The sequence below is a fragment of the Polypterus senegalus genome, chromosome 6, assembly GCF_016835505.1.
Source record: "Polypterus senegalus isolate Bchr_013 chromosome 6, ASM1683550v1, whole genome shotgun sequence".
In the NCBI taxonomy this organism is placed as follows: Eukaryota; Metazoa; Chordata; class Cladistia; order Polypteriformes; family Polypteridae; genus Polypterus; species Polypterus senegalus.
Genome location: NC_053159.1, coordinates 85910860 through 85938831, shown reverse-complemented (window position 1 = coordinate 85938831; position 27972 = coordinate 85910860). Strand labels below are relative to the sequence as shown.

The following is a 27972-nucleotide window of genomic DNA, read 5'->3' as shown; positions in this document are numbered from 1 at the left end:
GGTCTTCTGTGAGCAAATATTTGGCTACCATGTGTTTCCTTTTGAATTTTACATTCTTAGGCAAAAGATTTAATCAAATCAAACTGTGTGCCTTAACCCTTTTTTTACTTAGGTTTTCTTTTTTTTTTACTATCGTTTCTGCAGTCAAAGCCTTGAGCATCTTGCATATTTGTGTAAGGAGATATTATTGGTTTCTAATTTTTGATTAGAAAATTAGCTCTATTTTTAGCTTTGTTGGCATGTTTCTGAACTCGTGCCAGCCCAGGACTATTGTGTGTCGACAGCTTCTCCTAGTGGCTATCAGGTGTTCTTTTAGAGAGGTGGGCTGGTCTTTAAGACATTAAGCTCTTGGTTTCAAGAAAAAATGTTGAAAGGCTTCAGCCACTCCCAACCACAATTGTCTCTTTAACATTTTATTTAATTTGCAAACTTTTAAAGAATGAAGAATTGAAAGCTACGAGTTGGAAAAGGATTTTCCAAATCTTCTCTGAAAGAAAAGAAGGGAGCTTTATTTTTTCTTTCCTGCAGGTATGTGGATTTACATTTGTTATTTTGTTTATTTCTGCAGGGAGCTCTTTGACAGCAGTTTGTTCAGTTTTAAGGAAATGAGGATTTCATTAGTGCTACAGAAGCATAAGAAACCAACCTATTGTATACTCTTGTGGTTGTTGGTCAGACTCTGCTCCTTCTGTTTAGCAAAGTTTAAAATGTAAACTATGAGACAGAGTTTTAATTATAACAAAAAGAAAAGTCTGTTTGATCTAACACATTTGAATAAATCAACAATGTAAGTAAAGAATGATATGTGTACTAACTATACGTTATATATGTGCTAATAAGGTTAGTGCCCCAGCAGTGCCAGTCAGTATTGACATTGGGCTGAACTAAAAGGCACACTTGTGCTTATTCTTTGAAGGGCTAGAGTGACCTCATTCTTATTAACACATTAGCTAAAGCATTACCTTTCTCTCCTCTGTGTTGTGAATCATGGAAATCCTAGCTTCATAACAGTCTCTTCTGTTTCCTGGAAACATTAGGAATTATTTTCTTTTTTGGTTTGGGACTAATGCTATAAAATTAAAAAAAAAACAAAAAACTGTCTTTTAGAAAGATTTGTGACTGTGCTGTCTGGTAAAAGATCAAAATCCAGCTCACAGAAAAAATAAATCAGAACATGGCAAATGCACATGGAAAAAGCAAAGCTCAATAGAGTACACACTCATATGAGCATCTCATAACAGGCATTATGAAAAAGACTGCATCTCAGTGGACAGTTACACGAGTCTATAATACATTCAAAATAATTTACAAACCATGCTGACATGACAAGATTTATACATTTTCTCCAGTTTTCCACCCACATCTAACTAGGTGCACGGTCAGTTAATTTGTGACTCTAAATTAGCCCTGAGTAGGTGTCTGTCCGTGTGTGTGCCCAGCAAAAGCTACTGCACTCTTCAGAACTGGTTCCTGCCTTGCACCCAAGAGTGCCATGATTGGCTTTGGTGCCCTAGGAATCTGAAGTGGATGAGCTGGTACAGAACATGGATGAATAGAAGGTTGGGATGCTGGACTGATCAATGGATGAATACATTGCAAAAATTCACAATAATAATATGATGTGTAGAATTAGTAGCTTCAAAGCTAAGCAGGTTCTAAAAATAAAACATTAAATTAATATAGTATACTGAATGGACAGAACACACACCCTCAGTAACAATAATAAAACAAACAGAGGGAACAACAAACAAACAAATACAGAAACAGTAGATTAAATACAAAATGTGCCCTTCTAAGTAAATAAAAAGAAAGGAGCTCATATAGTGGGTGGTTGATATATTTGTCTTCAATATTAAGAATACATTATTAATATCTAATTAAGGAAATAATTAAAACTCATCAGTAATCTATCACTAACCTGAATACATTTTGAGTGCATTTTAATATACTGAAAAATTAAAACCATCCTTTTGTGTGCAACCAAATACGTCTTAATTTTAAAAAGGTATGATAGGTGGAATGGTGACTCTAATTAGTCTCTCCATGAGACAGTGCGGGTGGCTGCATGTTTCCAGTAATGGCTGCTGCCCCTCCGGGGATAGCTCTTGCCTTGTATTCAGTGATGCTGGGATCGACTCCAGATCCCCAAGACTGTATTAAAGGTTTAAATGTTTTTTGTTAGTGGACAGATGGATAATTTTATTAAGTAAATTACAGCACTAAAAACAGATTATGGAATCCTGTTATTGCTATAAATACTTCAAGTATTCTACAATTGAAAAGGTAAAAAAGATGTCATTTAATTTTTCTCACTGAGAGTGCTTTGGGCCAAGGTTGAGATGTGTTGATTTGGGATTTATTTTTATTTTTTGCAGTCTGTGAAGAGCTATTATTCCTCTGAGGGTGAGATTATGTACTGTACTTATTGATTTCTTATAAAAGCCTTCACTACCAATAGCACCTGCGTATTTGATAATATAGTCTCTCAAATGGATAAACTTATTTAAGAAACAGAGAGATTGAGATCCAGTGAATAGGAGTATGATACAAGTGAAAGATTAAAGTATCTAAATAATTACTGAATTACTGGACAAAATAACTATAACAACTATATGTATAATATCAACATTAAGGAAAAACAAAGAATGAATATGTAACTCCTCTATGAAAAAAATAACCAGATTAATTTAAACATTTCTCAAAAATATACTGATAATGGTCTTAATGTAACAGCATTATGGAAAGCACAAGCTGGTTTCTCGGGTGCAATGAGATTATTACTGTATACTGAAGAAGATCGACTGTAGCTTCCCAAGTGACAGGAATGTTCCCTCTGCTCCATAGGTTATGCAATTTGAATCTAGGAATGAGTTGACTTAGAGGCACAATATGAACTTGTTATATTATGTATTGTTTGAATAACAATCACATTATATTAATGTAATAGCATATAGATGTTATATAAAGTATTTACAGTATGAACACATTATACACACAAACATCAATTCTACTCTTATAAAAAGGCTGTCATTTTGATTGGAAATTTATAAAACGTTTCTGCTGAAATAAAAAGAAAAATATACACACTGCAGATAATGTTAAAAACATACTACATAAAATATAATGTATTGATATGAAAACATGTTGACATAGTAATTAGTATTCCAACCTTATTGTTTCAGAGACTTGAATTTGTTTCCTGGTTAGTATGGAGTTTGCACATTCTTACTGTATTCATGTGGTTTTCCTTTTGTGCCCTTCTACATCCCAAACATGTGTGTATTTGGTTATTCGATGATTCTGAACTGGGACAGCATGAAGGAGATATGTACGTGTGTGTGTGTTTGTGTAGAGATGGACTAGTGTGCCACCTGAGATTAGTACCTTTTCTCCACCTGAAGTCTGCTGTAGACTCCACATCTTGCAAACATGTAACACATATCCTGTATACATACAGTGCCCTCCACAATTATTGGCGCCCCTGGTTAAAATGTGTTCTTAGGCTTGTAATAATTTTTTTTCCCCAAAAAATATAGGCTCACAACACAAAAAAGAGAAAACTCCAACCTTTAATTAAAGTACATTTATTTATTAAGAAAAAAAAAATCCTACATTAAGAAATATATTTTTTACATGAAATCATGTGTGCCACAATTATTAGCCCCCCTAGCAATTCCGATAAAATAAATTTAATTAAAGTGTTTTTTTAATTTTTAGTTTAGTTTTTAAAATTGATCAGAGTAAATTGGACAGTTTAATTAGTAATTAATGACATCCTGTGTCCCTGGGGTATAAATATGATGTGACACAGAGTCCTATTTCTCTTAGCCACTCTTCAACATGGGAAACACAAAAGAACATGCTGTTCAAGTAAGGCAGATGTGTGTCGACCTTCATAAGTCAGGTAATGGCTACAAGAAAATAGCTCCTTGCCGAAACCTTCCTGTATCTACAGTCGGAGGAATAATAAAGAAGTGTAAAACAACGGGAACAGTGACAAACAAGGCTGGACGAGGACCGAAGTTTATCTTGCCACCATGCACAATGAGGAGGATGGTAAGAGAAGTAAAAAAGCTCCAAAGCTCACTGTTAGAGAACTGCACCAAACAGTGGTATTTTGGGGTCACAAAGTCTCCATGACAACCATAAGATGCTATCTCCATGCCAACAAGCTGTTTAGGAGACATGCAAGGAGAAAGATTTTCTCACGTACAATCACAAACGTAAACATCTGGAGTTTGCTAAGCGGTACTGGGGCTTCAACTGGGACCATGTGCTTTGGTCAGATGAGACTAAAATTGAGCTTTTTGGCAACAAACATTCTAAGTTGGTCTGGCGTGAATCCAAGAATGAGTATGTGGAAAAGCACCTCATGTCCACTGTAAAGTATGGTGGAGGATACGTGGTGCTGTGGGGCTGTTTCTCTTCAAAAGGCCCTTGTTAGGGTGTATGGCATCATGAACTCCTTGAATTACCAGGACATTTTAAATCAAAATCTGGTAATCTGGTGGCCTCTGTCAGAAAGCTGAAGAAGGGTCGTCATTGGATCTTCCAGCAGGATAATGACCCTAAACATATGGCAAAACCTACACAAAAATGGCTCAGCAGACACAAAATCAAGTTCCTTCCATAGCCATCTCAGACCCCTGACCTCAACCACATTGAAAACCTTCGGGGTGAGCTGAAGCGCAGAGAACCCAGGACTCTGGATGATCTAGAAAGATTGTGCAAAAAGGAATTGTCAAAAATCCCTGTCTCTGTATTCTCCAACCTTGTAAAATGTTGTAGGAGAAGATTAAGTCCTGTCTTGTTTTCAAAAGGGGGTTGTACAAAGTATTAACAGCAGGGGTGCCAATAATTGTGGCACACATGATTTCATGTAAAAAACTTATTTCTTAATGTGGGATTTATTTCCTAATGAATAAATGTACTTCAATTAAAGGTTGGATTTTTCTCTTTTTTTTGTTGTGAGCCTTTATTTTTTGGGAAAAAAAAGAGTTTATTAGTAGCCTAAGAACATATCTTAACCAGGGGTGCCAATAATTGTGGAGGGCACTATATATAATATACTGTATATATATAGTATATAATTCTTATCAAAAAAAGGTATAGGATGAGTGAATGAACTATGTGCATCCATTACTGTATGATACATTAACTTATAAATGTAATTTATTTCTTATATACAGTAATCCCTCCTCGATCGCGGGGGTTGCGTTCCAGAACCCCCCGCGATAGGTGAAAATCCGCGAAGTAGAAACCATATGTTTGTATGGTTATTTTAATATATTTTAAGCCGTTAGAAACTCTCCCACACTGTTTATAAATATTCTCCACACAGTTATACTGTAATACCTTTGTTAGTTCTTACCTCAAAACCAATCATAAAGCTAGCACAGATTTTGTTTGTTTTAACATTGTTTCTGAGGACATGGTGCAATAAGAAAGCAGTCTTGTAGGACAGTGATCTTTTTCATCAATGCATTCTTTTCCTTTTTGTTAACTCTATGTATGCTGTTGAATTATTCACACTAAGACTGATGTGTTTATCCTAAACAATCAATCACAGGGAAGACAATTCTAATCTGTACTCTTCCCTAAATACACTTAAACAATCATGCTGAAGAAAATAAAAGTACTAGTTACATTTTTAAATATACTATTAGCTCCAAAATTACAGGTATCTTAGTACATTTTTGCAAAAAAATACTGCATTTATCAGATTCCTGTAGAATTATACATCCAAAGCCTTATAAAGGTGCTATTTATAAGTATAAAATATTTCCAACTCCAAAATGACAGATGTTATAGTAAAAATGTATTTTATAATTGGCATGCCTGTAAATATGCATACTTTCTAAGCCTTAGAAAATAAACTTATGCAGAACTGAAAGGCAAGCATGTTAAACATTTTGCTTACAGTCACAGGACTAGACTTGATTTGTGTGACTCTTGTGTTTTTAACCCCCACAGATTAAAATATATTAAGTTATTATTGCAGGGATAAAAGTTAGCTTAATGGCATTTAGATTATAAACCAAAGTCCTGAAAATAAATCTCGAAAACAACATTAGTTCTCTCCTAGACTTTGCTGTTATATTTTGGAATGCTTCAGGCTAGAATATATCTCAATCAGGACTTAATGAATAGACTCCTACAACTCTTCCTCAATCATTCAGAATCTCAGACTACACCAGAGAACAGCGAGCAACACAAATGTCTTAACATTTTGCACAAGACCGTCCTTCTGAGGGTTTCCCTGGTTTGCACTGTGGTGGATCGAAAACAATTGAAAAAGTTACTAATGGTAACTTTAGGTTCTTTTTCAAAATAAAACATTTTTTGTGCCCCTGCTATTTTAGAATACAAACAATAATGATTCCAACTGTATAAATATACAGTGTATAATTATATAATTAACTGGCATCAAAAACTGAACTGCATTGTTCAATTCTGATTTGGTTCCTTCAAAATATAGAGTCCTCCCATCTTTCACACCATTCCTAACCTATATCCTTCCCACAGCTTGGCTCTCCCTAGCTATGAAATTGAAACCTCACTGCACACCTTAAAATAAATGCCTCTCTGACAGCATCCAGATGTCATGCAGCACAATGATGATTGCACATGAAGAATTTACACAGAACTGCAGCAATAGCCAAAGAACTATAGTCCTCTTTAAGACCAGCACCCTGCAATACCACCGACCTGCCTACTGGTGATGAAAACTATTTCATAATTATTTTTTTTTTCAGATGTAGATTCATTGCTGCTAACAATGTTTCTAAAAATCATCTTCGCACTTCTGTTGTCTGGAACGGCAAACAATGCTCAGGATGTATTAAGAGGACCAAGACCAATCACACCAACATCAGCACCAGAATGTTCAAGTAAGAAATGCTTTTGGTAATTTTAGTTTTATGTTATGACTTCCTAAATATTTCTTAGATAATATATTTAATCATTCAGATTTTATCATGAACAATCAAACAGTTTGTATTACACCACCCCATAGTGAAGACTATACTGTGATGCTAAATAAGATCAAAGATACATTTTAACCTAAAAATACATATTTTATTACATTTGGTGCACAGACAGATTCAGTGACTTGGTTGTGGATCAAACAGTAAATCAGGACTTGGGTATTCAAACAGAAACATTGGTTAAATGTCCAGTATGTTAGACCACACTGCCTTGAAAATATAAAATACATCCTTTTTTTGTTTTTTTGAAACCCAGGGAAGATGCCTTCTGAGAATAACAGGCCTGATGGAGAGGTGATCTTTGAACTGTTTGGATTTTGACTGCCAAACCATCATGGTTTTGCAGCATCCAAATTTAGAAATCAGAACTTGGGCTTTTAGTCAGTGATATAGTTCATAGGTCATCAGGTGTGCTTCTCAATTAGTGTAAAATCAAAACAAATGACAGACATGAATGGTTTGATTGAAAAAGGTAAAGTAATGGAGACCCTTACTCATCAGATCATGCCTTCTTGTGGTGCTTGAAATTGCTATTTTTTCTCAAATGACAAGTGTCATTAAATATTGGTGGGCTAATGTTCTCTGTAGCAGGTTTCTGTGGCTATATACTGTACATGTGTAAGGGAAGATATCATCAAATTGTACATCATATCATCGGTCTCATCCTGATTCCCTTTGCTGATCTTTTTTGCAACATTCTGTTCAGCGACAAGTTTTGAAGATACCACTCTGTACTACACTCTCAGCATTTTTTGTGCATGTTGCTATCTGTGTGAAGAGGAATATTCTGTTTATGCAAAATGTACCCTTAAAAGGTTTCCATCTGTGTGCCTGTGTTCCTGTTGAAGAACTCGTTTTAAAGTAACCACTGCGATTAGCTGTACGAATTCCCTTTAAAATTTTAAACACTTTTGTCACCTCTTAGTCTCTATCTGCAAAAACAATATTTCCCCAGTCAGTTCTAGAATCACCCCAATCTGGAGTCTTTCTCACACTGCTATATCTTTCTTAAAACATGGAGACCAAACATGCACACAGTGGTTAAGATGAGGTCTCACTAGTGAGTTATATAGCTTAATTATAATTTCCTTTGACTTATTTCCCCCAATTTCTGTTACTACATAATAATGAATATTGCACCATCCATTATTCTAAAAATGAGAATCTGCAGTTCCACAAGGGATTTCTATACAGACTTGAATGTCTGTCTGTTTGATAAGGCTGCTAGCCCACTTGCCCCCTCTTTCAGATATCTCACTGAAGATTTCATCCTGACCTCCTGTCTGTTTCTGCACCTCTTTCCCTCATCTGCCATGAGACAGTTAGAAATTCCTTCTTATGTTTATTTCTAGCCAAACCCAATACCCCTACGGTCAGAGTGACCTTTATGTCGCTGTACAGGCTAAAACAGGCCAAAATTACCTCTAGCTGCACCTGACATCCTTGACATCCCTGATGTCACCTGACAAGCCTAAATGATCTTGTAAAGGAAAAGGTCTAACCGGCAGGTTTTAGGCTGTGTGTCTTAAAAGATCAAGATGATCACTCTCTTCCATGGCACTCACTTATTTATTATGTCTGTAGCACCCACTGCATATGCTAATTGTACCACTGATGGAAGGTGACTTTATATTGCCAGCGGGAAATTTCCTATGTGTTTGGGCCCATATCTAGCCCTTAACCTGAGCTGTGCAACTCTAGTGTACTTGTGAATCTCTGCTACTCTTGGGCCACCAAGCAAGACTAGGCACATTGATGTAACACCATCAATAGACTATGACTACAATGCCATACATTAAATCCAAATTAGACCTTCAGGTTCAATACTCATTATTTTAACTAATTGAGCCATCCTTTCATTATCAAAGCTATTTAGGGGTCTGGAGCTTATCCCAGCAGCATTGAGCACAAGACAAGAAACAACACAGTGCATCACAGGGCACATTGATGCACACACCTACAGTAAACTAAGTCTTAATTGAACAATTTAAAGTTGCCAGTTAACCTTGATATATGAAAGGAAAACCAAAATAAAAATTTATTTCCACCCACCTGCTATTGAGATTAAGAAAACAGACAAAAGGTGGTGTGATGATTCAATTACGTGATAAAACCTGCCTGCTCAGGCAAAGCTAATTGGCTTATTTTCCTAAGAAAATGTTGAGCAGATGTTTTATTAAAATTTTGAACATTTCAGTTATTTTTTCTTATGATCAGTAGTTGCATTGTGATTATAGTAAAAAACAGTTTAAAAAGTCAATGAAGTTGAAATGAAGGTCTATCATGTAATCAAATAACACAAAAATCAAAGATATGGCCAAAACTATCAAATGCAGTGGGTTGTCCTAGTGCTCCTTCTGACTTTCACATTAAAACTACATTTTTAGTTTGTTCCCACGACCAAGTTTTCATCCTCCACCACCTCCAGGCTACAATTTCTTGGACACAGTTTTGGTCTTCTATATTTACTCTTTTCTGACCACACATTAAGTCAGATTCTCTAGTCAAATGTTACAGTAAATGCTGCCACTTGGTGCCTCATATTGGTGCTCAGAGGAATAGCTGGTCCCCAAGATAGGAAAGTTGCTTAGCTTCATTGACTGTGTTACTCCAAATGTATCTGTTTAGACATTCTCATTTGGATTAAATATAACTTGTATCTCTATTGAGATATGTGTTTTACTAGAACAAGAAATAATTGATTCCTTAAAAAATAAACACTTAACGGAGATTTAAACAATGGGATAGTACAAAGTAGTAAATAAATAATAAGAAAATTCACAAAGCCCGGTTAATCTGGTTTCACATTCTGTCTTTAAGATGGTGTAGCTCACCCACATACCCACTGCCCAAAACTTTGTGCCTTAAGCATAGGAAACCAACTCATTTTCAAAGGTTCTACTCTCTCCACTCTAGCTCCTTGCCAGCCAGCTAGGCCTTTGCCCCAGCTCACCTTCCAAGTCCAAGTTAAAATGACCCAGCTGGCTAAAGAGCAGTTTTATACCCGATCATGGTTCAACTGCCAAAATAATCATTGGAATCACTTTGAAGGCCAGGAATACCCTATAGCCATCCCCTCCAAGCTCCCACTTAGGATCCGAGTACTCCTAATCTTCTGAGTCCACATACATACTTAAAGGACCAGGCACACTTAGTGTACCTAACAGTGTATGGGGGCTGCATCTGTTAAACAAAAGCACTCTTTTTTGCACCTTACCCCCAAACTCTCAGTTCGTTTACTGCCCTTAAAACAATTATGTCTAGGACATATCATGACCTTACAGGGTAGCACATTAAAATGGTTGCTTACCTCTTTTCAATACTTACTGATTCCTTTAATAAAGTAGGGACTGTCCATGCTTCATCTTTGTTGTCTGCTTCCTACCAGCCTGGCACCCTGTCAAATTATTATTATAATTATTACTTTGCTATAAAAAAAATGTGCCTGGACAGGAGTGTGAGAAATCATTTAGTATAAATACAAAATATACTGGAGAAAAAGAGACTTGTTTATTCAGAAAGCATGCATTGTATAAAAATTTACATACATACGTATAGTGTATATAATTCACCTATCCCGCTTGAGTGAAAAATGGAATGGTGATCCACCTAGAAAAACTAAACAGATGACTTGCCTTCTTTTCAATACTGTTGCTCTGTTAAAAAGATGTGACTCAGTTTTCATCAAGTCACTAATATTCAAAAATTCCATTTGAGTAAGGCATCCACGTAATGGGGCAAATGCCAATCTCAGATTTGTAGCAGTTTCAGTTTTACAGATAAATTCAGAAACATGGCTAATTTATAGTAATAAGGTGATCAGTTAAATGTCATGGTGTTAAAAATTGACAGTCCTAGCTAATTTATTTCAAGAGTAATAAAAACAAACAAATCAAATGTTCTGCCTCATTTGCTTGCTAAAACATTATTATGTTAATATAAACTGAATTTTTCCTTTTTTTGTTTTTAACAGAAACAATAAGCTGCCCTGTAAGCCTCCAATTTGTCATTGACACCTCAGAGAGTATCGCACTGCATTACCTTCCACCAGGAGGTCTTGTAAAACAAGTTTTGAATTTTACAAGGATTTTTGTGGAAAAACTTTCATCTGCAAAATACAAGGGTGCTATCGACATCACCTGGGAGATGGGGGGTTTGCACTTCTCAGACAGAGTGGAACACTTTAGCAGTGTTACCAGTAACCAGAAGGAGTTTATTGATCGGCTTCTAAAAATCCAGTATATTGGGAAAGGAACATTCACGGATTGTGCACTGGCAAATATGACTGCTGCATTGGCAACACAAGCTTCAAAGAACACACGGGTCCGCTTTGCAGTTGTAATCACTGATGGACATGTTACGGGAAGTCCATGTGGTGGGATAAAAGTCACAGCAGAGAGAGCTAGAGATGCTGGAATTAAGCTCTTTGCAGTTGCTCCAACTTCTTCTACATACGAATCTGGCTTGAAGGAAATAGCAAATAACCCCTCAGAACTGTTCCGTAACCACTATCAAGCAGTTAATGAAAATCTTTTAGCAAATACTAAAATTATTGACAGAATTATCCAAATCATGGTAAGTACCGCATTGTATTCTGCAAAAATTCTAAGATTTTTGAATGCCTTAATATAAAAAGTCTAATTTGAATCAGGCAGCAAGGCGATTCAGTATTTAGTATTGGAACCAACATGCTGCATTTGAATCATGTGAGTGGTCATTATCTGTGTAGACGTTGCGCATTCTCCCTTTGTCTCTGTCATCTTTCCTCTCACAACCCGACATAGGTCTGATTATTTGTTGATTCTTAACTGGCTCTGTGAGTGTACCTAATGCTAAATGCTGCAGGAATAATCTCTGGTTCCTAATAACCCTGTACTGTCTTAAGCAGATTTGACAAATAATTATACATATATGCATACAATATTTTTTACGCCATTAGAAATCTCTCTATATATGGAGTCTGAGAAAATAGTTATTTGTGCCTCAACAAGTGTGGAGTTATAACAGGATAGTATAGTACAATTACAAACATACATATTAATGGTCATAGATAGATAGATAGATAGATAGATAGATAGATAGATAGATAGATAGATAGATAGATAGATAGATAGATAGGTACTTTATTAAACCCAAGGGGAAATTCACATACATTGTCAGCAATTAATAAAACAATACTTTCAAATTAGGCAAAGAGGCTAATGAATAACTCTAAAAAAACCTTCCAAAAGCAGCTTATATCATAGGCATTCTGCCATGTTGCTGTCAATTGATTTTCAAATTGTTCATAATGAGACATTGTACTGTAAATAAAATATTATTGACAGTCTAGATAATTAAACATTATTTTTTGTGCAGCACATCTAGAGCAGCTGCTAGGGGCTGTCATAATTAGCAGTACCCTCAGGCACCTCAGAAACTTGCGTTTGCTTCAAAGTAAATCAGTTTCAGTATGAACTTTGTACAATTTACATATCAGGATGTCTGCTTTCAATTTCTGACTATTTAAAAAAAATGTGTATTTTTAATGAAATTGTATCTCTAAATTAGTTTGCAAGCCATATGATGGCCTGACATCCTTTGGGAGCGCTTATCTTCCATTGAACTCGATGCTGCCAGACTAGTCTCTGCTTAGCTATAGTGCTGCATGAGTAAAAGTATACTTACGTGCTAGAGACAGTAATCAATAAAAATTGAGAAATGACCAGAAACTCCCGATTCAAAAAGTCAAAACTGAGAACAAAACAGACCTTTCATCAAAACCAAAAACATAATCAAAATTTCAGGGTCAAAAAACAAGAGCAAAAAATTAATTAGCCAGAAAGTCAAGGAAATAACTTTTTTTAAAAAAAAAAAAATCTGATTTTAGAGTAATCTGTTAATCTTGGATACCCTGCTGAGGATGACCTTTAAACTGTTGCCTGGATGACATCACAAATTAGTACAATAGTCATAATAATAGCCTTTAAAATGTCCATTACGATGAAATGTAAACAAATTCTGAACATTTAAGTGAAATAAGGTACAACAAAATAGACTTTAAATTCAGCCAGTGTATCAAAAATTCAGATTTCTTACATAATTAACTAGAAGTTCTTTTACACAAAAAATGTATAATTTCCAAAGATCATAATAAAAAGAGCATTCAGACCGAGGAAAAAAGAAAAACCAGATGTAGAGTCTGAAGATATGTTACTATATTCTTATTTGAACCAACAGGCAAGTACTTTGCATAAGAAATGCTCAGACCTCTTATGATGATCACTCCACTTATTTCAGTGCATTTACAACTTGGAGAAATCTCATGCATTCATTCACTCACTTAATGGTTTACTTTTCCTCACCATCTAAGGATCACTGGTTTTATCAAGCTCAGCAAACTTTCAAAATTATCAATCTGCCACATACAGTATTGTTAGTGATTCTACCAATTTTCTTAATATGCTTTTGTGTTCATCTAAATTTAGTATTTTAGTATTGACCCTTTTGCTAGTGATTTGAATTCTGACATTGCATGGCTACCTGTATATTAATTGCCTAGCCATTCCTGAAACTGATTCTGCTTTACAGGATTGAAGAGTTTCACTTTTATTTCCTGTAATGCAGCAAACATCTTTTACAGGAGCTAAATGGCATACTACTAGAGCACCTGTTTCCCTTTCTTTCTCTGCTTTGAAAGCCGCATTAAAGGTGTTGATGAAGGAACATGCAATGTGAAAGGAGAAGCTAGGAGTTGTACAGTGTTAGGCCTAAAGAAAGGTCTGTTCTTATGAAAGAATAATCAAATAATTCAGGGAGAACTGCATTACAAAAAAGACTAAATGAAGAAAGCAAAACACTCAAAATGCCAGACACTCAAGGGGTTCATGTGATCCAAAATATTTGATCAAACCGCAACCCAGCAAGCCACCAGAAAGAAAAACATTTCAACACATAACTAGAAAAAGCACAACATATAGGTTGCTAGAGCAGTGAGTTTGTACAGTTTTCTACAAATGAAGAGAAGCTCACCTGGATCTGTCCACCCTGAGTCTCTAGTTCTCTGAAATGCCTTTCTCAAGATTTCTTCCATTGTTTTTCCAGTTTTGCGGGAGTTTCTTTCTTGTTTTCATAGAGATGCAAGGCTGGGGGGCTGTCAAAAACATGGCCTGTTAAAGCCCATTGAGGCATTTCTCATGTGATTTACGGTTTTACAAGAACTAAATTGTTGTTGTTGTATTTAGATATAATTGAGACTATAAACCCCACATTAAAAAGTGAATAAAAAAGTAAGCATTTAAAGAGTCAGAAAAATACCAGTATATCTTAATTTCTTTTAAGTGTAAATCTGACAGTATTGATCTTTTGTAAATGAAAAAGAAAAGAAAAAATGGTCAGCTAAATAAACAATGGGATCAATTAAGGGTAACAATGACTTACTTGTTGAGAAACTGGTTGGAACAAAAACTTGCGGCCATAGGGGGTCCTGGGGAATGAATGTGGAGAACCACTGCTCTAGGAGAATGCATTTACTGGGTTTAACAACTCTTCAAAGTGTCCCATATGGCACCCCAATCAAAAAAACAAGTTCTGCAGTTTGGTAGACATTAGTACTTTTGGGACCTTCAAAACGTAACCTGATGTTATTCTATAAAAAAACAGGATTGATAACCTTTACTGGGTTCAATGACGTGTTCTTGTCTAAACTGTTCTAATGTCAGTATTTCTACAGTTTTGCTGAAAAGACTATTCTACTATGAAAATTCATACATTTGGTAAACCCAAAAAGCACAGACAGATGAGAAGAGGATGAGCATATACAGTGGTGTGAAAAACTATTTGCCCCCTTCCTGATTTCTTATTCTTTTGCATGTTTGTCAAACAAAATGTTTCTGATCATCAAACACATTTAACCATTAGTCAAATATAACACAAGTAAACACAAAATGCAGTTTTTAAATGATGGTTTTTATTATTTAGGGAGAAAAAAAATCCAAACCTAAATGGCCCTGTGTGAAAAAGTAATTGCCCCCTGAACCTAATAACTGGTTGGGCCACCCTTAGCAGCAATAACTGCAATCAAGCGTTTGCGATAACTTGCAATGAGTCCTTTACAGCGCTCTGGAGGAATTTTGGCCCGCTCATCTTTGCAGAATTGTTGTAATTCAGCTTTATTTGAGGGTTTTCTAGCATGAACCGCCTTTTTAAGGTTATGCCATAGCATCTCAATTGGATTCAGGTCAGGACTTTGACTAGGCCACTCCAAAGTCTTCATTTTGTTTTTCTTCAGCCATTCAGAGGTGGATTTGCTGGTGTGTTTTGGGTCATTGTCCTATTGCAGCACCCAAGATCGCTTCAGCTTGAGTTGATGAACAGATGGCCGGACATTCTCCTTCAGTATTTTTTGGTAGACAGTAGAATTCATGGTTCCATCTATCACAACAAGCCTTCCAGGTCCTGAAGCAGCAAAACAACCCCAGACCATCACACTACCACCACCATATTTTACTGTTGGTATGATGTTCTTTTCTGAAATGCTGTGTTCCTTTACGCCAGATGTAATGGGACATTTGCTTTCCAAAAGTTCAACTTTTGTCTCATTAGTCCACAAGGTATTTTCCCCAAAGTCTTGGCAATCATTGAGATGTTTCTTAGCAAAATTGAGACGAGCCCTAATGTTCTTTTGCTTAACAGTGGTTTGCGTCTTGGAAATCTGCCATGCAGGCCGTTTTTGCCCAGTCTCTTTCTTATGGTGGAGTCGTGAACACTGACCTTAATTGAGGCAAGTGAGGCCTGCAGTTCTTTAGACGTTGTCCTGGGATCTTTTGTGACCTCTCGGATGAATCGTCTCTGCGCTCTTGGGGTAATTTTGGTCGGCCGGCCACTCCTGAGAATGTTCACCACTGTTCCATGTTTTTGCCATTTGTGGATAATGGCTCTCACTGTGGTTCGCTGGAGTCCCAAAGCTTTAGAAATGGCTTTATAACCTTTACCAGACTGATAGATCTCAATTACTTCTGTTCTCATTTGTTCCTGAATTTCTTTGGATCTTGGCATGATATCTATCTTTTGAGGTGCTTTTGGTCTACTTCTCTGTGTCAGGCAGCTCCTATTTAAGTGATTTCTTGATTGAAACAGGTGTGGCCTGCGGGTGGCTACGTAAATTGAACTCAGGTGTGATACACCACAGTTAGGGTATTTTTTAACAAGGGGGCAATTACTTTTTCACACAGGGCCATGTAGGTTTGGATTTTTTCTCCCTAAATAATAAAACCATCATTTAAAAACTGCATTTTGTGTTTACTTGTGTTATATTTGACTAATGGTTAAATGTGTTTGATAATCAGAAACATTTTGTGTGACAAACATGCAAAAGAATAAGAAATCAGGAAGGGGGCAAATAGTTTTTCACACCACTGTACTGTAACAATAGGAAGATTCAGTACTAGAATATCAATAACCCTAACACTGTAATTTAATCCTAAACCAGAAATCATAAGGTGCCTTTCCACCACAGAAACGTTTTTCAGGAACCAGGGACTTTTTAGAACTCAAGAACTTTTGTAGTATTCCAACCATAGGAACTTGGTACATGTGTAGCTCTTCATAGGTAGTTCCTGGTACTTTTTTAGCTCCTACTCCAAGGTATGAACTTTTCATTCAACCAGGAACAATTGTGGGTGGACCTCGGGTGATAAATTGTGCTGATTGGTTGACCACAAGTTTTCTGAGGCACGCTTTGCACTACATCACTCTTCATAGCTGCCTCCCTGGTGCACTGCATCATGCAATTCATTGACACAATAATCTCCCCAGTGAACTCCTGAATGTAATTCACTTTGCATCGCATCTCTCTTTTTTGCACGTCACATATTTTTGCATAAAGCTTATGTTTCCGTTGTAAGGCAACACAGGAAAATGTCCCAGGGCCTACATTGTACAGGAACTCATTGGTTCAGGAAAATAAAGTTCCTGTGGTGGGAAAATGCTTGTAGTCAAATTACCGGTAACCAGAATTCAAAATGCTAAGAAAAACAATGGGATTTAATTCACAATAGTCTTTAAGAGTAATCCGCAATCTTGGACACTATAACATACTCTGCCATGGCTTTAATGCTGCATAACTTCTAGGAATTGCACTCCTTAGTATAGCAATTAAAGCCTGAAATGACAGAGCTAACTATAAAACAAGATGAAGACACAACTGATGCCAAAGATAATAGTAATAAAATGTATCAGTCCTCCAGAAAAAAATAGCACCAAAATGATGTTACGACTAAGTCCTATAGAGTAAACAACCTCCAAAAGACCCATATGAGTCAAAGAAAAAAATCCTTAACTTATAACAGAAGTAGTATCCTATTTACCCTTCTTAGCTCACCAAATAGTTTTCCACAATGTGAGACTTGACAACAATAATCTACACAGCCTCATCAAACTCCGCCTACTCAAAGGTCTTTGCTTTGGCTATATCTGAAGAATTATACCATTTTAATATTCCAGTATGTCTAGGTCAAATACACTGTTTCTTTAACTTTGACAACTTCCTTTCTGGTTGGAATATATAGAACCAACAGGTCTTGTCATGACAAGCAGTGATCCGATGACGTTTTAGTCACAGCTCCTTAAAACTGTCCATAGGGTCCATTCATCCTCCATCCCCAAAACCTGTCCTGACATATTGAGGAGGCTGTTTTGAGGATGACAGTTGAATTTCTAATCTTTGAGCATACATAAACAACCAAAAGTCAAAGTTGTCTTCAAAGTTGTATTGAGCTCACAGTCTCAACCACCAGAACAAATTCCAAATGTATGACACCCAGCCAGGGGACTTTGAGTGTTACCACACCAGCCTGGGGCATCTTCTATGGGATAAAGTCACAGGAAGAGACTAACCATTACCTAAAGTAAGCTTGTTCCAGGGACACTTTGTACATAAAAGTGAATGTGACTCCGTCTAGCTTTCACTTTTCAGTGGTTTGTCTTTTTCTCTCACTGAAGTGACACCTCATATCCTAATTGCTACAATAGTTTCCATTAAGGTCTGGTGCATTAGGACCAGCCCTACACATAATGGAAATTCAGTTTTGGATTGGCCTTTATGTGGCCACTCCTATTAGATCAGCTTGCTATGGCAAACCATACCAAGAGCACATGTCATAAGAAAACATAACTCAATAGAAACACATAACCTTCTGCATCATTACAATATCAAATTGTAAATGGGAACTTTTTAATATATCTGTTTAATGTTGTCAGTCACATAAAATTACCTTTTTAAGATATTTTCTTTAGATTTCTGGTGTAATACAGTCACAATGCAGATAAGGTTCTATTAACAGAGCTACTGAATCTACTAGTGGAAAAGCCCAGTGACTCAGGAGAGCCGAGTGACTAAAAACAAGTTGCTTTCAGCAATTTCAGTGTGTAGGGATCAGGCTACCACTTACTATATGTAACATGTGCCAAAAAGTACTGCTATTGTTCAACCAAACTTTATAAATTTTCAGACTGCAATACGTTAATAAACATTAGAGGGAAAAAATGAACAGAGATGCTTATTAGACATCACTGCAGCATTGATCAGATTGCCATTTGATTCATGATTGGTGTGCTTTCTTTGTCGAGTTTCCATGTTCTGGTGGGAGTCCAGCATCCTCTTTATATTTTCTGCTCAGCTTGTTGACTACATTAAACTGACTAGGTGTGAGTTTGTATAGATATGTACATAACAATCCAATGTGATAAGCACCCTATCTCAGAATAGTCCCTGCTTTGTATCCACTGTTATCGAAAGACTTTGTCTTTTCAAAAGCCTGATGAACAATAAGAATGTTTAGAAAAAAATGGTAGCTGAATGAAATAAGCAACACAAAATTCTCTGAGTGCAAAACATCTGTAGTAACGTGTTACTTACATAACAATGGTTGACATAATGAAGTACTCACATCTGTTGGTCAAATTAATATAGGAAGTGGAAGACAATTTATGTCCCATCTGCTAAAACTTCTAAACCTACCTTTGATACAATATGTAATATCCAGAGGCAAATAACACTGAGAACATCAAAAGAAAAAACTTTGGCTTAATTAAAAATATTGCTCCCTTACTTACCTACTATATCATATAGCACCTGACCAAGACAGGCTTCTGTCATCATTATAGACTTTGAAAATCCAAGTGGGGATTATGGAGAAAATATCAAGTTTTACATGAAATTCAGGTATAACATTTGCCTAATATTATTTCCTACTATTTACAATTAGTGTTAAAACAGAAAAGATGTCCTTAAGTAAATAAGGGACTTTTTCTCTAAAACTTCTGAACCACATTCTACCCCACATGTTAGATTTCTCTTTTCCAGACAAATGTACATGGAGAGTGTCTTTGGCACTGTTGCTTATTTCCTTTTTTCATAAATTAGACATGATTTTGGCACACTGCAGACTTGTCTTTTTGTTAGGGAAAGAAACAGAGTTAACTGGTCATATGACAAACAGTCCTTCTGTTTGGTATACAATATACGATATGCAAAAAGACATCTTTTCAAATGTTATGACAAATAAGTGTTGAATCTTTAAAATTCTACCAATAAACATGTTATGCCAAAAGGTATACGTAGTAGCAAAATATTTCAGCCAAATAAATGTATATTTATTATTTAATACAGATAAAAGACTTTTCTGAAAATGTGACTTTACCTCACTGAAAACAGTACAATATTTCTAAACGTCTATTCTAATGAATGTAATAACCGTATGTTTTTTTTTTGTTTTTTTTTTGCTTACAGCAACAAGAAGCCTATTCTGAGGTGAGTGCTTATAAATTACTATATTACAGCATCTACTGTTTAAATGAATTAAACTACAACAAATTACTGTAGAATTATGTTATAATATTCATAGTAAGTCAGAAGCATTCCATTTTTGTAAGTCTAAAGAAAATGATGAGGTTAAAGAGTAACAGAATGATAAAATAACTATTACTGACCATTCAGTGATTCAGGTTTTAAGTGTGACTCCACTGACACGAGTTTGTGTTTAATGTGTACATTCAGTCTGTGTGACTGTAAACAGCGTCCACCTAATCTAGCTATAAAGAATTTTATTAGTATAAAATGTTGTTTTTTGTGGTAGATAGTGAGAAAATCATAATTCAGAATAGGGAATCCTTAAGCATACAGAGTAAAATGAGTGTTTCAATAAATTCATTTGTGCTGAAGTAGAAAGCGGTTTATTGGAATTTTTTAAAATTGGTTCTCATTAACATTTTATTTCTTTATTCAGTGTTACAAAGTCACATGTGTGGAATACAATGGACCACCCGGTCCAAAGGGCTTTTTGGGACAAAAGGTAAGACTTATCTTAAAGAACATAACGTTAGAAATGTTACTTTTATATAGTATGATAGAATACCATTCAGCTCATTAAGCTCATCTGGTTAGTTAATAGTTTAGTTGTCCCGGTATTTAAAAGCTGCCAGGATTACAGCTTTAATCTGTAGTTTGTTATAGATGCCCATGAACTGATACACGAAGAGATGCTTCCTCAGTTCCATTTTAATTCCTCTTTTTTCCAACAGTGTTCACCAATATATGACTTACTGTTTATGTATGCCACTGGTCTTTTTTAGCAAAATAATAAGGTTTAACATATTATTAAATTGATTTTATAGATAATTTTGAGAATTTTGTAGAACAATCCCTTAGTCTGCAAGTAAGATACTTCTTTGAATCCAGTGATGCTTGCTGCTGCTTTTCTCTGCAAACATTTAAAACTGTTGGGTCTCATTAAAGTTTTGTGCATTATGTTCCTTGATTTGAATTCAACAGTTTCATGATATTGGACAGCGCGGTTGTGCAATCCCAGACTGTAGAGTTTAAACCCCTTCTCTGTAGTTTTTTACACTTTTTTCCTTAAATATCCAGAAGACTTGCACAACTGGTTAATGCTAGCATAATGGAAATAAGTGTTGTCTCAAAGTGCCATGTGATGGGCTGGTGGTTTGTCCATGGTTTGTTCGTACCAGCGCTGGATGCTGCCCAGGATAAGCTCTCATCCCCCAAAACAGTGGATTGGAATAAACAATTTAGATAATGAATGGATGGGTGGGATTGTATGCCCTTTGAAATGTTTATTCCCCTTTTAATTGCTTATGTATGTTACCTGAAGGGAGTGAATACTGATTCAATGCAAACCCTTAGATGTTTGTAAGAGCTTACTTTCTGTAGGTAAGCATCCTTCATTTTGTATTTATAGATAATGTTTTTTGCCCTGTAATGGACTGGAGCCTTGGCCAAAGCTAATCTCTGCTGCCAGTTTAAGTGCAGCTCCATCCACATTAGGCTTCTTTAATTTGCATGTACATTTGTTACATTAAACTGTACTTGTTAAGTTATTGCAGTAATTCTGATTTTTTTTGTTCTCCCACCTCAGTATTTGCTTTTGTCTTAATGCCATACAGTGCAATGTTTGCTAAGTAAAAGGTTTCATGCATCCTTTAAAGAGTACTATCTTTACATACTAACACTAGAACCTACTGTGTGTTTACAACTATAACATAAATATATGTGAATGCTGTAGATTGAGTAAGAAATACAGAGTGATCATACCATAGCATTTATACAAATTGTGAATCCACAAATACTACAGATCTCAGTTGCCTTTGGATGACACCAAATCTATGTATTTTATTTTTCTCACCTTTTTAATTCAGTCTGGCTATTAATTATGCTTCAGAAGTACTGCGCACATAACCAGAAATCAGGGTTACTCTACATCATTTGAGCAGTGTTGAACCACTATGCTATATGTCCTAGACTAGAACATCGAGAAGGAAGCCCTAATTCAGATAACAATAACCCTATTTCAACAAAGAAAATAAGTAAACTACACCTGAACCCAGGATGAATTTCTTAATTTGAATCAAATCCAAATAAGTACAAATAACAAACAACGAAAATGTTCATATTGCATATTGTGACAATGATACTAGTTTGTATGAGAGTCTATATTTTTGATAGAGTTAATTCAAAATAGTCATAACAGAGAGAGATCAAGAAGGCAAAACTTAAACTGTGTTCAATATGACATTTTCATAAACATGTTTATACCAGAAAACAACAAGATATAATAAAACACTAACGAAGTTCCATTAGAGACATGAGAAACCATTATCCACTACAATGATGGTATATTAAAGCTGTTGAATAAAAAACACAATTTAGGTTAACTTACAAAGTGTGGCTTATAAAAATTAATTTATTTAACTCCTAATCATATATATTTTCTTTTCTTGAGCAATATAACAAAAGCAGTTAATGATAAACATTTTTACATCTGAGTAATTAAGCAAGAATTGGATTCAATTCCTAATTCCCTATTAGTTTATTTCTTTAGCTGGTAAATGATTTCCCTAAGAAATACAATTAAATACACTGCTGCTTTTGACAGATAAAATGCAAAGAATGCAGTGGGCTAACTTTGATAGTTTACAAGGAAAAATAAAGTATGAGACTGCCATGTTCTAAATCCTTAAAACCTGCCCTTAAAAAAGCAAATACAGATAATGGATGAAATATATGGTTCAATATTGAAGGCCTGTCCACTCCTACCTGTACCCACATGGTAGATGTTAAATCAATGTGAAACACATCATCAAGTATCAGAATGAATTTTAGGACTATACCCAGGAGTGTCCTGACATCTCCAAAACACTCACTCCCCAGCTTTTAATGAATTATATTCCTATCTTACTTTGATTAAATGGATTCTCACTGCTATGTTTCTCATCTTTTTAATTTTAATAATGTACGTGCACTCTTTCAGATATTTTTAATCTTTTACAAGCTTGTTGTGACAAGAGGCCCAATATAGACTTGTCAATGTCAATGCAAAGAAAAGAGGAAGATATTTCCATGCTCTGTTTTTCTTTTATAATTTTCTATTTGGTATATAACCCAGAAAATGTAGATCGATGGAGGTTGCTCTGACCCTGTAAGGTCACCTGTAATGTTTTAAGTAGTTCCAGATACCCAAGGTCCTACTGCCTCCTGTTTTTTGCAGAGAAATAAGACGTCCATTGTTTAAAGCCTGTCTGTGACATGGTTTGAAGTAAGGACAGTACAGCGTTCTTTTGTCCATCCTGAAATGTGAACCCTTTCTAATGCCTGTCACATTAGACAATGTTTCCAGTGACTTTCAGTCATAGCCCTCATTTACATAATCTTAGCCAGTTGGTGGCACATTCCCACAAAGCCGATTGTTTAATGGGATATATGTAGTAACTATGACCAACAAGCCTGCAACTTACTAGGATAAAATCAAACTCGTTTGATTTTCTCTTTAGTTGGAGGGGCAGGCTTTTTGTATGTGAGAGTTGAGAACCAATGAGCATTCAGCTGGCTCTATAATGCATAGACTATACCAATGAAGGATATAGAACATGTGTGTTTTAAGGCTCACAAAAAGAAGAGAAGCAATTATCTCCAGATTTATGTACTAAAACAGAATAAGAAAAAGAAAAAAGGACAGAGAAAGCAGTTAAATGCACCACAGCTAATAACCCTTCACACAGTACCAGTACACTGCTGGCAGGCAGCATGGGGGCTGTGGACCTCACAAATAGAGGAGATGCTTATCTGTCTGATGTTTAGTATTTTACTTATCTAAACAAAATGGAACAAAGAAATAAAGTGGAGAGATTGTTGCTGAACTCGCTGCAGCTGTTAACTCTTCATAAAGTGTTGGCTCCGTCAGACAGCATGCTATTGGTTGTCAAAAAAAAGTGGAAGATCAGCATTCAGTAAATGTGACATAGGCTGTGATTTACAGTCATGTAATTTTATATGATGCAGCGATGACTCCACAACAAAAAACTGTGTAATGTGACATTGACAAAGGTGAATGCTTTTTATCCGACATACACTTTTACTTTGTTTTCCTTCTGTTGTTTTTCACTGGCAAAAATAATTAGCACTTACAGAAATGCATATATACAATATGAACAAACTGTTCTCCACCATGAGTAGCAGAACCCTATTACTTCCTACCTACATTGCACTATTAAGTGTTAGAGATAGGGCCCAAGAAACATGGTAGTGATCTTGCATACAGAGCACACATTCGATGTCTCTGTAAGTCACATCCATTTACCACTTACATATCTCTGACATGAAGCCTGAATGTCTCCCTGGTTAGGTGTACATATTTAACCAGAATTATTACTTGATTGAATTCCAGACTACTGGGTCATTGCTCTATATATGTTCCATACAGCTGGAGGGTCTCCTGTGACACCAGCAACAATTTTTATTATTGACTAAAGTAGAGGATGGAGAAAAGGTTCCAGATTACAGATGTAACACTATCTTTTAATACATTGCATTTTAGACACTTCCAGTTGTCTTTATGGCTAACTGGTGTCAAAGGTTTCCTTTGTGTTGATATAGGGGTTTATATAGTAAATAGTAAGGCAAGAACCCTACATTGTATAGTTAAAATACTGCACAAAAACAATTTTTCAGAATTGTGATTCAACTCACCTTTAATTTATTTTTTATATTTGATTTTGAATAGGGTGCCAAAGGAGATATTGGTAATCCAGGCCCACCTGGTGAGAAAGGAAAACAAGTAAGTTCAATATTTCCTTAAACGCATCCTCAAAAAATGTCCACGCCTACAGACTTTATCAATTAAGGAAACCTCCTGTGCCAGGCTGCGTGCTGCATGTGTCTTCACAGTAGCAGCCTAATATTAGAAAGGAAGGTTAGAAAAGGCAAGGAATAATTTTTGGTTAGCATAATGGAAAAAGTCTGTCTTTTTCAAGCCCCACAACCAAAAAAAAAAGTTCCCTGATGTAAGTTACCTTTTCCTGATGATTTCCACAGCTCATGTTGACTCAGCTCTCTCCTTTTCATGTACTGGACTGTACAAGTTCAATTTATATTGGAGAGTAGGAGTCACATGTTCCATTTATTATCCACCATTCCTCTTCCCTGACGGATTCTAAACGCTGCCTGCTTGTAATTGGGCATCTGGCAAAGAAAGGCACCTACCGCATAATGAATAATTATTTTCAGTGCCTGCTGCTGCAGTTTTTCCACCACTGTGATGACTTTTTCCACTAAGGTGTGCTTCTTTAAGCTAAATGCCTTATAGCAATAGCCCTAGCAAAGACTTACTATTTTTTACTATCTATCTGCTTCAACACATTTGCTGGCAAGTCAGGGTACTTTACATTGTTAACAATTCCTTAGTGATACTGATTTTGTTCATCTGGGATATTATAATTTGTATTCCTAAGCTTACGTTTGTTCTGCAATATCTGAATACAAAATCAAATATTTTTTACTAGAAAATGTAACATGTTATAATTTAAAAGAAAATAATTTGCACAATAAATATTGATAACAGAAAATACAGCATTGATGTGATTGTTTTAAATTTACAGTCTATTTCATTTTTAGGGTGATCCAGGAATAGAAGGCCCCATTGGATATCCTGGTCCAAAGGTAAATCTTTTTTCTAGCTGTTTTCCCGCTTTTATGCAGGGTCAGCTGTCGAAAATGTCAATCGTCACTTGGTCTGGTCAAGGGGGTCCTTAGTAACAATGTTGACTTGCCACACATCCTCTCTGATTCGGTCATGCCAGTGTTTTTTCGGTCTTTCTTGTGGTCACTTGTTCCAGAGGCTCAGGCATAGCACTGTCCTGGCCACCAAGTTGTCATCAGTTCGATGACAAGGCCATACTATCAGAGCTGTACACTACGTAGCTTCTCATCAATCAGTGCCATGCAAATGTTTGCTTGATCATGCTTGGTGGAGGCTGGCGAACATTCGGTCCCATAAATGGATGCTGTGTGGATGACCGCTTTGTAGATCTTTCCCTAGATCTTGCGGTCATAGACGACACATAACCTGGCTCAACTTCAGCCTGGCTGTGTTGACTCGAGCTTGGGTGTCACCATCTGTACAAAAGACTGATCCCAAGTGTTTAAATTGAGTGACCTTTTTGCCTGTTGACTCAGGTGGTCCCATCAGTTTCAACACTCAATGTATTCCTTTTTCTTGATATTCAATTGGAGACCATATACTTCAAGTTGTGTTTTTAACCAGTGTGTAAAATCTTCTAAGGCCAACTGGGTTTCCTCTGCAAGCATGATGTCATCGGCATACAGAATTGTCCATGGATGTGGTGTATGGAGAGCCATGGTGGTTGTTTCCATGCATGGGTTGAAAAACATGGGTGAAAGTGCCAATCCCTGGTGGATCCTGACATTGATGGTGAAGGGTGGTGAGATGCCAGCTGGAGATGAGATTATGCTGGTGGCTTCCGTGTAAAGCAGTTGTGTCCACTTAACATAGGCTTCTGGTACATTATGAATTTGGAGGGCTCGGCATATGAGGTCTTGGAGTACTTGGTCAAACGCCTTCTATACAGCTGCTTTTTCTTTTCCTGATGTCTCTCCATCAGGAGCCGAGTGGCATGTATGGCCTCCGTCAAGCTGTGGCCGCTGATGAATCCACACTGATTGGTTGAGATGGTCACAATGTCCCGTAATCTTTCATCCTGCATGCATTTGAAAATCTTCATGGTATGACAAAGTAAGCAAATCAGGCATTAGTTTAAACAGTCACTGACGTCTTGTTTGCCTTTCCATATCGGAATCATAAAGTTGGTGGACCAGACTCCGGGGGGCTTGCCTTTGGCAACGATACTGTTGAAGAGTGTTGCCTGCAGACTAGCACCACTACCGCTGAGTAACTTCCATACATCCGCTGGTATATCATTTGGTACTGTGGCTTTCCCGTTCTTTATCTTCCTGACTGCCTGTTCAACTTCCTTGGTTGTTTTCTGGGGACTTGAGCCTTCAATCAGGTCAGCTTCTGAGATGGACGGGTTCAGGAACTCTTCATTGGAGATCTTTGAGAAGTAGGAGTTCCAGTGTTATAAGATATCAGTCAGGTCTTCCGCCTTGATATTTTTAATTTGTCTGATATCTTGGGTTGATTGGTGGCATACATTGGCAAGTGGAATAATTTGTTGGGAGCTGGGTGTACAGTTCTTCGTAATGTTAGGCCTTGGACACAGCCTACTTTTGGATTCTTGTGGGTCTAGTATCCAGCATCGTTTCGGATGATGAAACCTTAGTCACTGTGTTGCTGCATGTAGACATCCCTGGTTGATCCATGTGTCTGTTTAGATCGCCGCCAATAAGTAGGTGGTCATCACCGGATATAGATCGCAGTAGTGTATTAACACTTTCCCAGAATTCATCCTTCTCATCTTCCAAACAGTTGGTTTGGGGTGTGTAGCATGAAATATTCTGGAACATGGATGTTACTCAGTCAAGTTTGATGGTGATGAGATGGTCAAAGATTCATTCCACTTCCTCCACATTGCCCCTGAGTTTTCACTGACTACGATCACAGCTCCATTTCGGGTGCCAGATTGGCCATAGTAATAAAGCTTGCAACTGTCTCCGATCTCCCTTGCTTTGGAGCCTTTCCATTTCATTTCTTGGACACGAGTGACGTCCACTGAAAGTTTAAGTATTTTAGCCAGCTCACGGCTACAGCCAACGAGCGATCCAATATTGATGGTAGCCATTCGAAGCTGGTGATGATACTCCTGTTGTCTGTGTTGTTGATGATCTTGGACTAGCTTCTTCAGCGTGCCCTGTCCATGGGCATTTAGCCCTCAAGATATATCCATGCCGCTCTGGCAATGTGGACGCCGTAACATAACCAGATAAATGGCGATTGTATGATTCCATAAGATGAGATGAAATACTTCCAGTTGGTGTGTCGCAGCATCTGATGCCGGACCCCCACTGTTCGCCAAGTCCCAAGAGCCATGTTAGCACTCGGGACCGTGAGGAGGTGGTGATGGAATTTCGCCTGCCCATGGTCCAATGGTAAATGAATGGTTAAGATTTTGTTAAAGATATACATTCAGCTGCTTTGCTTAATATAAAGTATGATAAATGATTTCAGCTAGTGAACAC

At 36.6% G+C, this 27972-nt stretch overlaps 1 protein-coding gene and 1 long non-coding RNA gene across 5 annotated transcripts in view; one reads left to right on the top strand and one right to left on the bottom strand.

The window, feature by feature from the left end:
* The window catches only part of LOC120531239, a 76541-nt gene extending 51964 nt beyond the window's left edge, over nt 1–24577 (bottom strand). Inside the window, exons 1-4 of one of the 2 annotated variants that reach the window (XR_005634077.1) lie at nt 24508–24577; nt 13998–14118; nt 10297–10383; nt 871–1069 (exon numbers count right to left, since the gene is read on the bottom strand). This is a non-coding gene — a long non-coding RNA (uncharacterized LOC120531239). Of the gene's footprint in view, nt 1–870; nt 1070–10296; nt 10384–13997; nt 14119–24507 lie in introns of those variants that run through there. The other variant, XR_005634076.1, reaches the window with a different exon arrangement.
* LOC120531237 (collagen alpha-2(VI) chain-like) overlaps nt 167–27972 on the top strand; it is a 91240-nt gene continuing 63434 nt past the window's right edge. The window contains exons 1-7 of one of the 3 annotated variants that reach the window (XM_039756472.1): nt 167–528; nt 6756–6890; nt 10960–11561; nt 19756–19776; nt 20252–20317; nt 24542–24595; nt 25432–25476. In XM_039756472.1, coding sequence (XP_039612406.1) covers nt 6779–6890; nt 10960–11561; nt 19756–19776; nt 20252–20317; nt 24542–24595; nt 25432–25476 — 900 coding nt within the window. In that variant the 5' untranslated portion in view covers nt 167–528; nt 6756–6778. Of the gene's footprint in view, nt 529–2212; nt 2284–6755; nt 6891–10959; nt 11562–19755; nt 19777–20251; nt 20318–24541; nt 24596–25431; nt 25477–27972 lie in introns of those variants that run through there. The other 2 variants (XM_039756469.1, XM_039756471.1) reach the window with 2 other exon arrangements.